The 14,015-nt window shown below is 42.3% G+C and overlaps 1 protein-coding gene across 1 annotated transcript in view; it reads left to right on the top strand.

Annotated features, from left to right (window-relative positions):
* Positions 1-14,015, top strand: part of Snx31 (sorting nexin 31) — a 63,779-nt gene that overhangs the window by 40,051 nt on the left and 9,713 nt on the right. The window contains exons 11-12 of the mRNA XM_076836073.2: positions 5,745-5,858; positions 9,216-9,293. Of these exons, the coding sequence (XP_076692188.2) occupies positions 5,745-5,858; positions 9,216-9,293 (192 nt within the window). The remainder of the gene's footprint in view (positions 1-5,744; positions 5,859-9,215; positions 9,294-14,015) is intronic.

Raw genomic sequence — 14,015 nt, 5'->3', positions numbered from 1 at the left:
TTCCCGTGGCCCCCAGCCACCTTCTCCAGATGTCTCAATGACATCACAAACTCAGCCTTTCCCCAGAAGCAGACTTGTCCTTTGCTGTCACCCTGTGCTGCTCTTGGGCTTCCTGTGTTCTCTGTGTTGACAAACTGGGCCTCCACCACCACCCACTCGCTGACTGCCAACCAGGGATGTCGCCGATGGAGACCTGCCCAGTCTGCTCCCTTGCCATCCCTCAAAGATGCCCCTTTCTCTCCACCCTCACAGCTTGGTCTCCATATTCCCCACGTGGATGGATGGCATAGCAACCTAACCCTTCTCCTTTCCTCACTCTTTCTCCTTTGGAGTCAAAGAAAATACATTATATGATTTCAGTTCTTTTAAAGTTATGGGAACTTGTTTTGCAGCCTCCAATTGGATCTATCTTGGTAAATGTTCCTTGTGTACTTAGAGTGTCTTTAGCTGTTGGGTGGAATGGTCTATACCTGTCAGTTTCTTTAGGGATTGGCTTTTCTTTTTTCTTTCTTTCTTTTTTTTTCACAGCATCATTCTTTGGAAATTCATCCAAGTTGTTGTATTTATCAATGGTACAATATATTCTTCGTATTGCTGAACAATAGCCCATGCTATGGATGTACTAAAGTGCAGTTAACTATCTCTTTGAAGGACTTAGGGCTGTTTTCAGTTTTTAGCTCTTATGGATATAGCTGTTGTAATATTCATGAATCAGCTTTTATCTGAGCTCAAGTCTTCATTTCTCTGGAATAAATGCCCAGGAGCGCAATGGCTGGGTTGATTGTTAATTACACGTTTAGGTTTTAAGAAACTGCCAGGCTGCTTTCGAGGGTGGCTGTATCATCTTAAATTCCCATCAGCAATAGGAGTGATCCAGTTTCTTTGCCTCTTCACCAATATTTGGTGGTATCACTATTTTTTTTTATTTTAGTCATTCTTGTAGGTATGTAATTATTATGGTTTAGGTATGGTGTCCCCTGAAACCTCATGAGTGAGACAATGTAAGAAGGCTCAGAGGAGAAACGATTGGGTTGTGAAAGTCTTAACCCAAAATCAGTGAATTAATCCCCTAATCAGAATTAACTGAGTGGAAACTGAAGTGGTAGGGGGTGGCTGAAGGAAGTGGTTCATTGGGAGCATGACTTTGGGGTATATATTTTGTATCTGGAGAGTGGAATGTCTTTCTGTGCTTTCTGATCATCATGTGAGCTGCTTCCCTCCCTCTGCCATACTCTTCCTCTATGATGGAGCTGGTTGTATATGGACTGAGACCTCTGAAATCAAGAGCCCTTAAATAAACTTCCTCCTCTATAATTGTTCTGGTTGGGTCTTTTAGTTACAGCGAGAAAGCTGACTAAAACAGTAATGGTATCTAATTGTGGTTTTAATTTGCATTTTGCTCGTAGCTTATCTGCCATCTGTTTATCTTCTTCAGTAAAATGGTTCTTAACATTTCTTTTATCCATTTTCTAATTGGGTTGTTTAATTCTCTTTTCTCTTTCTGTCTTTTTTTCTTTTGTGATATTGGAGATGGAACCCAGGGCCTCACCCAAGCTAGACAAGTACTCTACCACTGGGCTACACGCCAGTCAAAGATTATCTGCTTTTTTAACTGTCGAGGCTTGAGAATGCCTTATGGATTCTAGATGCTAGTCCTTTGCTGGCCATCTGATTTGCAAATGTTTTTATCTCTCTCTGTAGTTTTGAAAAACTACATAGCAGGGTCTTTGGTAGAGCAAAAGTTTTTCATATTGGTGAAATGCAATGCATCCATTTTTTTTTCTTTTATGGATTATGCTTTTGGTTTCAAGCCTAAGACCTCTTTGACAGACCCTAGATCATGAAGCTTTTTTTCTGTTGTTTCTTTTCTTAAAGTTTTATAGTTATAGGTTTTACATAGAAGTCTCTATATAAGTAATTTTGAGTGGGTTTTGGTATAGGGTATGAGACAGATGTCTCCCTTTCTTGCCTCTGGAAGTCGCGTTATTCCACGTCTGCTTGTTGACAAGCCTGTCTGTCCTAAATGCAATGGCTTTTGCATCCTTGTCAAAAATTACTAAGGCCCATTTGTGTGGGCCTCCTTCTGAGTTTTCTGTTCTGTTCTGCTGGTCTATATGTCCGTTCCTCCACCAGAACAACACAATCGCTTTCTTTCCTTTTAACAGTCTTACTAAGATGTAATTTATGTACCATACAATTCATCCACATGAAATATACAATTCGATGGTATTCAGCATATTCAGAGTTGTGCAGCTATCACCACGGTCATTTCAGAACACTTTTATTGTGTCAAAAAGAAGCCACATACCCTTTAGCTATCACCACCCTGTGACTAGTTTTTTACTAAGCATAATGTTTCCAATGTTCATATTTGCTGGGAGCCATTAGCCAAGTAGGTATGACAATTTCCTTGCCAGCGTACCCCCATGTTGCTTAGTAGAAGGACTCGTGGAAATAGAACATTTTGCAGCGACATTGCATGTATCCGTGTTTAGGGTGTTCCCGGTTTAGGATAATCCGAGTTTAGGGCGTTCCCGGTTTAGAATAGGGCGTATCCTGCTGCCTGAGTTCCTCTTGAGTTCTCACGGGATTCAGAATATATTTGGGAGACAGAAGCCCAGTGGAGGTGTGGATTTGGGCAGAGAACGTGGATTTCCCCAGAACGTGTTTGTAGAAGGCCGGTGTGAGATCAGGAATAAAGAATTGCTGTTTGAATCTACAAAGCTGTGAGTGGCTTGTGATTTGTGCCCAGCCAGACTGCGGCACATATTTATTATAATATGTATGAGTACCCTATTCTTTTTTATGACCAAATAATATTCCACTGTATGAATGGATATACCACATTTTATTTGTCTAGTCATCATCCATTTCTATATTTGGCTGTAATGAATTAAGCTGCTATGCACATTTGTGTATAAGCTTTGGGTGGGCATGTGTTTTCATTTCTCTTGAATATAAACCTAGGAGTGGAATTATTGGATCAAATGGTAATTCTGCATTTAACTTTGAGGAACTGCCAGCCTGTGGTTCACATTAGTTGAACCATTTTAGTTTCCACCAGTAGTGATTGAGGGTTCTAATTCTCTCACATTCTTTTCAATACTAATCATTATCTGATGTTTAAAATTATAGCCAGCCTAATGGGTCCCAAGTGATATCTCATTGTGGTTTTCTTTATTTCAGTCTTTCTTCTCTTTGTGCTTCATCTTGGGCACTCACTATTGGTATGTCTCCAAGTCACTGATCTTTTCTCCTCTAGTGTCATAATGTGCTGTTTATCCTGTCCAGTATGTTTTTACTTCTAATATTATACTTTTCATCTCTAGAAGTTCCATTTGGATCTTTTTTTGAAAAAATCTTCCATTTTTCTCCTCAACATGCTTATGTTTTTCTATAAATTCTTCAGTGTGTGGAGCATATTTTAAATATAGTCGTGCATTGCATAATGATGTTTTGAACAATGACAGGTTGCATATACAGTGGTGTCCTATAAGATGATAATGGAGCTGAAAAATTTCCTTTGCTTAGGGATGTTGTATCTGCTATAATGCCATACCACCATTGTCTCTGGTGGTATTGGTGTGACCAACTGTACTGCTGGTTATATAAAAAATGTAGCCTACGCAATTATGTACAATACATAATACTCAATAGTAATAATAAAAGACTATGTTTCTGGCTCATTTAATTCTTATACCTTATATCATTAGAGTGTAGTCCTTCTACTTACTAAGAAAAAATTTACTATAAAACAGCATGCGACGTTGCACTTATAGTGGCTTTATACATTCCTTGATTGCATCAAGAGGCCACATTGAGTGATCGATGTGGGTAGAGCATTTGCATAGCATGCCCAAGGCCAGGGTTAAATCCCTCTCTCCCCCACATAACTGTCACATCAAGTGATTGACCTGTCCCATCTAGGTTTATGTGATCTTTACACAATGACAGAAATGCTTAACAAGAACATTTTTTAGAACATATTCCCATTGTTAAGGGACACCTGGATGTAACTTTTAATATTTTTGCCTACTAACTCCATCATCTCTGTCACTTCTGAGTTTGTTTTTAGTGATTGGTTTCTCACCTGTTTTGCATGCCAGGTATTTTGTGGTATGTTAAATGTGAATTTCACATTGTTGAATGTGGGATTTTCTTGTATTCCTTTAAAAATATTAGACTTTGCTTTGTAATGCAGAACATTGGGACTGTTTTGACTCTTTGGAGGCTTGCTGTTACACTTAATGGAGGTCCAGGATCATCTTTAATCTAGGACTCATTAGCTACCTCCCTAGGTCTCTGCCCAGCCTCTTGCCTAGTATGGCCTCTGTACTTGAGTTGATGGGAGTACAAACTCCGCCCAGCCTTCTTTGCCAGCTCCTGGAATTGTTCAGTCTGCTGCTTTTTGGCGGGGTTGCTCAGATCACTACTCAGGCAGAGTTAAGAGGAGCTCTCTGGAGTTCAGGGTATTCTGCCCTGTGAATTCTTACCTCAACTGCTTCAAAAATTTCTCTTTCTTCTCAACTCAGCAAACTCTCTGGGCTCTGTTTGGGGTCCCTTTCCTTGCTACATCTTGGAAACTCCTCTAGGGAGTAAGCTGGGGAAATCCTGGAGCTCCCCTCGTTTGTTTTCCTTATCTCTGGAATTATGTATTGTTCATTGTCTGCAAAGAGCTGTTGCTCAATTTATGTTTTTACACCAGTGCTGTCAGACCAATGTGTCTACAATATCAATCCAGTGGAATTATCCAGCTTTTAAAATCCTTTGATGTCTGTTGCCTCAGGATAAAGTCTAAAATCCTTAACGTAGCGTCTAAAGCATGTAAGAATTATGGTTCGTTAGTGGCAAGCAACAGAAACCAACACACCAGACTCCAGCCAAGGAGGGGACGCATGGCTTAGAAGGATGTGGAGCAACCTACAGATTCAAAAAACAAGCTGAGGCTCAAGAGAGTCAAGAAACAAAGTAGTTTTCCAGGAAACAGGAGTTTAACCAGGATCTGCTGCTTGGATCTCTTGACTTTGAATCAAACAGGGTCACAGAGAACATTCGTCCAATTGGCCTAAAGTTGGGTCCTATGTCACTCTCTGAAAATCCCACCAGATAGCCTCCTGGGGAAGAGGGATGCTTTTCCCAAAGAAATATGAGACACTATTACTAGGAGAAAGAGTCAGAGTCAAATTTTGCTCTGTAGTCAAAATTTGTAGATGTTCCCTGCCAGGGTTTTAGGATCTGGCCCTACCCCACCTCTCCCAGCCCACTGTGAGTTTGGAGCCTGTGCTACAGCCATGCACCATCTCTCACAGCATCTCCAACACGCCAGGTTCCCTTGGGCCTCAGGGGATTTGCATTTGTATTGCTTCTAGCAGGATTCACCCCTCACCTTCCTCTCCTTAAAAAAAAAAAAAAAAAAAAAGTCCCCCTCCCCCCACCAAAAAACCCCACCACAACAAACTAGGACAGCTCCTACTTCTGTTCAGATGCCCCCCCCCCCCCCGGGGGGCCTTTCTTTGCCCTCCTAGCCTGAGCCAGGGGCCCATTCTGTTTCCTTCCCTAGAGCTGTGTTTACTTCCCTGATCACATTTACCATATCCTGCTGTGGTGATTTACCTTCCTGGCTTCTCAATTACTAACAATTTCTTGGATGTAGGGACAATCTTATCTTGATATTTTGCCTAGCACAAAAATAGGCACTTAGATTTCTATTGAAAATCAAATACTATCTTTTCCTCTGTCCATAGGGAACTCTGCTGGATACAGATGGACCCCAGCGAATTCTCAATCAGAATTTAGAGCTCAGATTTCAGTACAGCGAGGAGAGTCCCTGGCAGTGGTTTGTTATTTACACCAAACAGGTGAGTTCTCAGGGCAGAGCATGATAACCCTTTGTGCTGGAATGCTGTCCTGCTGGTTGAGGTGGACAAAGCATATTACCTTAACCCAACAAGAGCAGGGGACTCGAGTGTGCTATGCACGTTCTTTTTGGACTGTAATATCTCTTCTTTGGGTTCTGTTTTGCTTAATTTTGTCAATCACTATGGCCTTCGTATCAATTAGAAATGAATTTAGTTATTGGGCTAGCTTTCCTTTACTGTGACAAAATACCTGAGACAAATACACTTAAAGGAGGAAAGGTTTATTCTGGCTCATGGTTTCAGAGGCTGTAGTCCATAGTCTCTTGACCTTATTGCTTTGGGCCTGGAGTGAAGCAGAACATCACGGTGGGGAGCACATGGTGGAGCGAAGCTATTTACCTGATGGTGGTCAGGGAGCAAAAAGAGGAAAACGTAGTGACCCAGATCCCAGTATATTTTTTAAGGATGTGCCTCCAATGATCTAACTTTCTCTAACTAGGACCCACCCCCTAAGGTTTCCACCACCACCTATTAGTGCCATGAGCTGGGGACCAGGCCTTTAACACATGCGTTTTAGGGGGATATTTAAGATCCAAATCTTAACAGTTGCCCAAGTAACAGAGACTCAACTAACTGGCTGAGCCATGGGGTGAGCAAACTAGTTTTTAAAGGTCTAGATGGGAATGTTTTAGGATCTGTGGTTCACATGGTCTCTATTGCAACTACTGAGCTCTATCAACAGCAGCCACAGATGATACATAAGCAAATGGGCCTGGTTGGGTTCTAACAAGACTTTATTTACAAAAACAGGTGATGAGCTAGATTTTTTTTTTCTGATCCCTGGCTTAGACAATATAGATTTTATTATCTCACTTAATAAGGAATATTGAAAATAGATGTTTGGGAATCTTTTTCATTTCTTTGGCCTTATCTAAGCAGATAAAAGGCTTTTTTTTTTTTTTTTTTTTTTTTTGTACTGGGCCTGGAACCCAGGGACAAGGTCTCACTGAGTTGCTTAGGGCCTCGCTAAGTTGTTGAGGCTGGCTTTGAACTTGTAATCCTCCTGCCTCAGCCTCCCAAGCTGCTGGGATTATAGGTGGGCACCAGCACATTCTGCAAAAAAGCTAATTTTTAAAACACCAAATCCAATTGAAAAATTTTTACTGAGCTACTAAACTAACTTACGCTATTTCAAATTAGATTCAAAATAACATTTGCATTGACATTATGTTTAACTTGAGTCCCACTAAGTTCCGTAGAACATTCTGATTTCCGGTAAACAAAGCCCTCTTCCAACCCTCCACTTCCAGTACAGTTGTCAGACATCGAGGCACTCTGAAAAATAGAGTACTGAACCTCAATCCAAGGTGGAAGACATGGGTCCTTTAGGTTCATCTTAAATATGAAACATCCTAGGGGAAATAGTAGGATGGTTTGCTGAGACAAGATTTGCAGTCACTTGCAAACACAGAGAGATTTTTGGCAGTGAAACCAACCCCCTACCCACCCCTTTAGAATGCTAAGTGCAGTTAAATTTTATGATGGCCTTTTAATCTAAACAGTAGCAAATGAGTTTGCGCCACTACAGAGTGGTGCAATAACCTTCTTTTAAAGGATTCCTAGTAAGATCTTATTTCCTGGGAGTGTGAGTTTTATTGATGTACTTCTACCACAGCCAGAAATGTGACTTGTGTGCCTTGTAAATACAAACAAAGCCTTGGGCCCAAATCTTTTTTATTTCTTTAAACAAAAGCTTAGTTTCATTTATTTATTTATTTGCAGTTGGATTTATTTGGGGATCAAACCTAGGGCTTTGCACATGCCAGGGAAGCTCTATACCACTGAACAGCATCCTCAGTCCTTTTCATTTTTTATTACGAGACAGGATCTCACTAAGTTACCAAAGCTGGCCTTGAACTTGCGTTCCTTCTGCCTCGCCTTTGAATAGCTGGGATTACAGGTGTACACCACTGCCTAGCAAAAGCTCAGTTCTTCGTGTTGAATAAACCTGACTGGGTTTATAGTAGAGTCCTAGCCAACATATTTGTGCACATGGGGTGGAAAGTGGAATCAGTCTGTATCTTGAGGCATCCTAAAATATCCCCCTGGCTGCACCAGCTCAGGAGTTAATTGTTGACTATTTCATACTCTGGCTTTGTGTGCATCACGAATATGTGCAGATAAACGGGGCTAGTTCTTAGCCAAGCTAACAAGTCAAACTTTGTGTCTGCATGTCACATTTCTCCTCTTTTCCACCGTTTCCACTTCAGTAAATTTCAATCTTTTGCTCTGTAGCCCTGCGAGACGGTGCGGTGTTACCTGCATGCCACCCATCCTCTGCCTAATTCTGCCATCTGTGTTCTGTCCTCCAAGGCCTTTCCACTTTGGCTGCCACCCTGGCCTGGGTTTCTCTCTGTCCCCTCCCTCCTCTCCATCATCCCCTCCAACACAACGATTATCCCTGAGTACAACCCAGTGCTCAGGTCCTAGAGCCCCAAGCTATGAGTTTCAGTAGTCTCAGACCTTCGTAGGGGGCAAAAGAGAAACAACAAACCAAGAAATAAGAGCAGGACAAGAAAGGTGAAGATCCTGGAACTAGGAAGACCCCGCCTCTGTGTAGCAAGAAGTACAAATGGCTTGACTTCTTGGTCTTTAGAAGTCAAGCCATTTTTCCAATGAGAAGCCATCTTTGGAAACTGAGCACTGTGTAACTCTCACTCAGTGGTGAGTATCTCAGCAGTAAGGATGATTAAACCACAAATGATCAGGGGACAGCTACCTGCCTTGCAAATGACTGATAAAAATTTAATAAATGAGAGTGAAGAAAAACAACTCATTTTAAAAATTTCAGAAAAAGTAATAAGGTTCCTGTATATTCTTTCAATCAGGTTACTCTTTATGCCTCATAGCAAGTCTCTCAATAATGATGTATATAATTAAATACAGGATTCACTATTATCAGTTTATTTGATTATGATGATAAATAGTTTACATAATGTACTGCTCATAGAACATGATCTGCTTGCAAAACAATAGAAAATATGGAAGAAAGGAATTTTTAAAAGATTAGTATTTAAAAGATTAGTAATGAGATTGGGCCCATTTTTAGCTGTCCTTAAAATTTACCATAAATATATCTATATAATTGGGGGAATTTATGGGGTTTTGTTTGTTTGTTTTGTTTTTTGCTAATTCCAATTTTATGCAAATTTCTGCAAGTTAAAGAAGAGATCTAAATTCTTAAAAGCATGCTATTGGATTTTAAGCAGAGTTCAAAATCTGCTCCATGACACCAGGGAGGGAAGGAAGAGAATGAAAATCTCTTTAATAGAGAGTTTTTATTTCTGGATTTTATAGGCTTTTCTGCTGAGTAGCTGCTTGAAAAAGATGATCTCAGAGAAGATGGTAAAACTGTCTGCTGAGAGTCCAGAAATGGTAAGTGCTGTCCTCTGTGTCCGTGTTCCCACTGTGAGCCAACACTGGGAGACCAGACCACACCCCTGAGTCCCCAGGCTCAGGTCTGGTCCCCATGGTGGAGTCCACCCTGCTAAAGTGAGCTCCTCTAGCCTCTGGCGCTCCACGGTCAGGATGGCCAGGTGTCAGACTCTCGGACTTTAGAAGTCAAGCCATTTTTCCAGTGAGAAGCCATCTTTGGAAACTGAGCACTGTCTAACTCTCTACTCTGTCTGTATTGTTTTATTTCTTCCTTCCCCTAAATGGAAGCTTTTGGATTTGTCATAAAAGCTACATCATGAAGTCAGGATCTTGAGGGGATCTTTGACACAGTGCAGAGGATCTTAAGCAGGCTCTAGAGTTTTCTCTAGAAAGAATCCAGAGTCTCTTCCAGATACTTCCATTGTGCCAAATGGAAATTCCCATTAGCCTTAGGTGGAAGCCAGAGTGGGAAAGAAACTCTCAAGCCCCTGTGTTGTTTTTATTTTTTGTTTTCCCTTTTTCTCAAAGTAAAAATAACTTTAGCTGGCTATGGTGGCACACACCTGTAATTCCAGCTACTCAAGAGGCTGAGGCAGGAGGCTCATAAGTTCAAGGCCAGCCTGGGCAACTTAATGAGACTGTCTCAGAATTAAAAAAAAAAAAAAAAAAAAAAAATTAAAAGGCTGGCAATGTAGCTTAGTGGTAGAGTGCTTACTTGGTATGTATTATACATTGGATTCAATCCCAAATAATGAAAAATAAAAAATAAGTTACTTTTGAGTCTACGTTTATTCATTAAAGGCCTACTAACTCTCTGAAAAGGTTGGTAAGCAAACTATAAAGCAAAAAATTGCTGAGATTTAAAATTTTTCAAATTATATTGAAAAATATGCGTGTTCCCAATAACAGTACAGTTTGATTTTCTTAAATGATTACAAATACTAATGCCTCGTTGACATTTATAAATTTAATTCTTTTCAGAATATTACACTGATCTTTTAAAAAATACAATAGAAAACATTCAGAAAGGCTTTTAGTAAAATTTAGTCCATTATAAGATGGGGGATGACATCTTAAGTTTAACATCAATCTTTACAGCTTTTTTTTCCTGAGAAAATGATTGTGTTTCGAATTCATTTCTCTTCTAGAGCCAAAAATATCTTTCTAGGGGAAATAAATTCGCTGCCTCTTGGTGATTGAACAATTCAAAATGTACTAGAGAGTAGTTAAATGAAGGAGGCTCTTTTTAAACAGAGTAATAAAATCCAACCTCTTAGGCAGAATGGACCCTCGTAGGCTTTGATTATTATATATAGGAAACAGAAGAAAGAGAAAGGTAATTAACTGAAGTAGCCTCGTTAAAAGGGAGAAGTGCCCTCAAATGTGGATGAATAAAACCTAAGCTACTTGATGCAGGAACTACTCCTAGGATGAATAGCTGAGGAGTTAGCTCAATAAAACAGAGAAGGAAATAATCTATTTAAAGTTCTCAAGGAAAACAACTGCATTGGCATCCCTTACATTTGCACACGAATTGGAATCTGTCATTTATCCCTGGGGCTAACAGCAAAATCGCACCCCAGTCAATACTCTTGTATTGCTTTAACCGAATATTCAAGAAGCTTTATTTTCACAAACTCTTCATTTCTTATTTTGGTTCTTGGAAGGAAAAGTTAGGACCCCCTTGTAAAGCAGAAAAGGGCGCACAAGGCCAGGAACCTCGGAACAAGAATGAGGCACCAAAAGGAGTTTTGGTTCACCAGTTTGGGAAAGGGTGAGGACCCGGGAAGTTCCAGAAGCTCCAGGCGACAATAATACCTACATAGGTCTCTGGAGGTAGGAGGGCCTAGGCCAACTAAATTGTTACTACCATTAGCGATTTGCCGATTGGAGTTTAGGGGCCGAGTTTAAGAGCCAGGACTCTTCAGCCAGGTGAAAAGTCTCTTCCCATGGCCACCATGAGATGGGAAGGGAAAGCTGCCCACCATCTGGCTACTTTTATTCTGGTAGGGGGGGCATCGTCTAGAGAAGGTCAGGAGTTGGGGGCTCATTGGGAAGACGGCTGTAGGGGTGGAGGAGCATCTGATTGACTGCCACCCGTGAGACTTTGCTGACGCGGTTTTGGATAAATCTGAGGCAACAAGGAGCAATCATTAGCAAGACACAGATCATGAGGATGGGGCCAACAATCAGACCCAACCAAGCTGTGAGGGCAGAGTTCCACCAGCCCAGGAGGAGTGAGGTGCTCGGCTGCTGCCTTCATCTCAGTTCTTCTTCACTCAGCCGAGGTAGCACATCGATGTTTTCTTCTGCTAGGCCGGTCTCCTCCATGTAATAGCAGCATTCTTCCCTGAGGAGCAGACAGGTACCACCTTTGTCGGTGGTGAGCAGGTCCAGGGCCCGCCTGTTTTGGAGAGTGACCCATGCAATCGATGTTCTTTGTCTTTGGAGAGATGCCAGGGAGTTGGCAGAGGCTTCACTCCTAGCTGTGATTTTTCTTCAAGCTCTTTAGTTGTGGTTAAGTTATAGCCTAATGCCCCAGCCCGTTGCCTGAGGGGACCAGGGAGAAGGTGAGGGAAATGCCTATGATCACTGGAAGAAAGGCTGACCCTTTAGATCCAGTGGGTGGAAGTAGGCTAAGGAGGCTGATTCATAGTGGGACAGGGAGAGCAAGCATAGGAGGAATAGAGGAACTCAGATAGGGCAGAGTGAGAGGGGAAGGGAGGGGGCATGGGGTTAGATATGATGGTGGAATGTGATGATCATTATTATCCAAAGTACAGGTATGAAGACATGAATTGGTGTGAACATACTATGTATACAACCAGAGATATGAAAAATTGTGCTCTATATGTGTAATAAGAATTGTAATGCATTCTGCTGTCATATATAAATAAAAAAATTTTGCACAATAAAAAGAAAATCAACCATAAATAAATAGAAGCCAAGAAAATTTAAAAAAAAAATGAGTGTTAGTTGAGGATCTAGGGTGACAGGGGTGTAGAAAGGAGTGTCAGTAGAAGAGTTGCTGACTTTCATCAATGCCTCATTACACCAAAAGAAAAATCCCAGGGGTTCATGGACCTGAGAGGACACCATAATTAGTTACGTTGAACCTGGGAATGGTTTGGGAGGCATAGCAGATGGAAAGATTTTGCTGCTACTACAGGGGATTGTCAAAGAGGGAGATCCCCATCAGAGGCAGAGAGGCATCATCCCCTTGGGAGATGTTAAGGGGAAAGGTGAGGGACTGCCGTTAAGGGTGGGCAGAGCATCACACAGAAAACAATCCGAAATATTATTGACCCTGGAGTGGTTTAGGAGTTGTAATCCCTGACGTACAAGGGCCAGCCATGAAAACGGGTCTCCCTTCTCTGCCTCATGTGCCCCTGGCTGGTAAGTGAGGGCAGTTTCTTTCTGGAGGATTTCTCGGTGGAGCTGAGGAATCACCGGGGTGTAGGTGCAGAAAATCTTAAGAGTTCCGGCTGTCCCAGGGTTAGATGTACAGCTTACCCTCTTCTTCTGCGGCCCAGCAATTGTCCCAGGTATCTCTGATGTTCAGGTAGGAGCTACCTCCAGAATAGGTATATAGGAATTGGGTCTGGGTGGTCTTTCTGAGCTTGTGCGTACTGCAGGAGGTGTGAGGACATCCACCATAAATATCTGGTTGAACTTGCAGAACTGCTTGGTTTGGTCATAAAGCAGAGGAGGGACACTCAGTCAGAAAGACTGAGGCTGGTTAATAGAATGGAGACAGTTGTTTGGCAACCAGCAGGTTGGCAATCGCCGGGTCTTACCATCCCAGGTCCCCTGTGCCTGGAAACGCCAGCAGTAGGGATTAGGCAGCGTCGTTCAGGTGGGGGACACCTGTAGGAACAGACTCGAGAGGGAAAAAAGTGGGAGGCCCACAAGTGATCTTGAGCTTAGTGGGTCCCATCAATTGGGATGACCAGGACTTTGGATCTGGGGCAAGCTTGAGGTGAAAAACATGATACCAAGAGGAGTGGCCTAATAGTTTGGCTGATGTAGGCGGGGTGAGAATCACCACGTCCCACCTGTCCAGCATAGTTAGAGTGATCAAGGATGGAGTTCCTTTAAGAGGTCAGTCTCCTGATTGAAGTGGACCCTCAGAAGGCACTAGTTCTGCAGGGGCAGGAAGATGGCAATCCACATGTTCCCAGAGGAGGTTTCGGAGCCAGGTGAGATAGATATGAGGCCAGGAGTGGGGGTTGGATGGGAAGGTTGTGATTAATTAGGAAGGGGTGGCCGTAGAGCAGTTCAAAGGGACTTAGCCCTTCGAACTAATTAAGTTCGAACTAATTAAGTTTGAATTAAGTCACACATGTCAGGTAGGTAAAAGGGGTCTCTCGGGGCAGCTTGGATTTGGGTAAGTGCAAGGGGAAGCAGATCCGGCCAGGAGATTCGAAGCTCAATGGAGAGTTTCATGAGGTGGTCCTTGAGGATCCCGAGGGCCCGCCCAACCTTACCCAAGAACTGCGGCCCATAAGGATGTGAAGTTTCCAGGAGGCGCTGAGGCTTTCTGAGACCTGTTGAGTTATTTGAGAAGTGAAGGCAGGGCCATTGACTGACTGGATGGACGTCAGAAGGCCGAATCTGGGGATGATCTGCTCCAGTGAGGACTGAGGCCACCGTGTCCGGCGTCTCTTGAGAGGTCGGGAAAGCGTCAACCCGTCCTGAAAAGGTATCAACCAGGGTGAGTAG

This window comes from Callospermophilus lateralis, chromosome 16 (assembly GCF_048772815.1).
Source record: "Callospermophilus lateralis isolate mCalLat2 chromosome 16, mCalLat2.hap1, whole genome shotgun sequence".
Taxonomy (NCBI): Eukaryota; Metazoa; Chordata; class Mammalia; order Rodentia; family Sciuridae; genus Callospermophilus; species Callospermophilus lateralis.
Note: the sequence above shows the minus strand (reverse complement) of the source record. Positions and strands in the feature narration are given on the sequence as shown.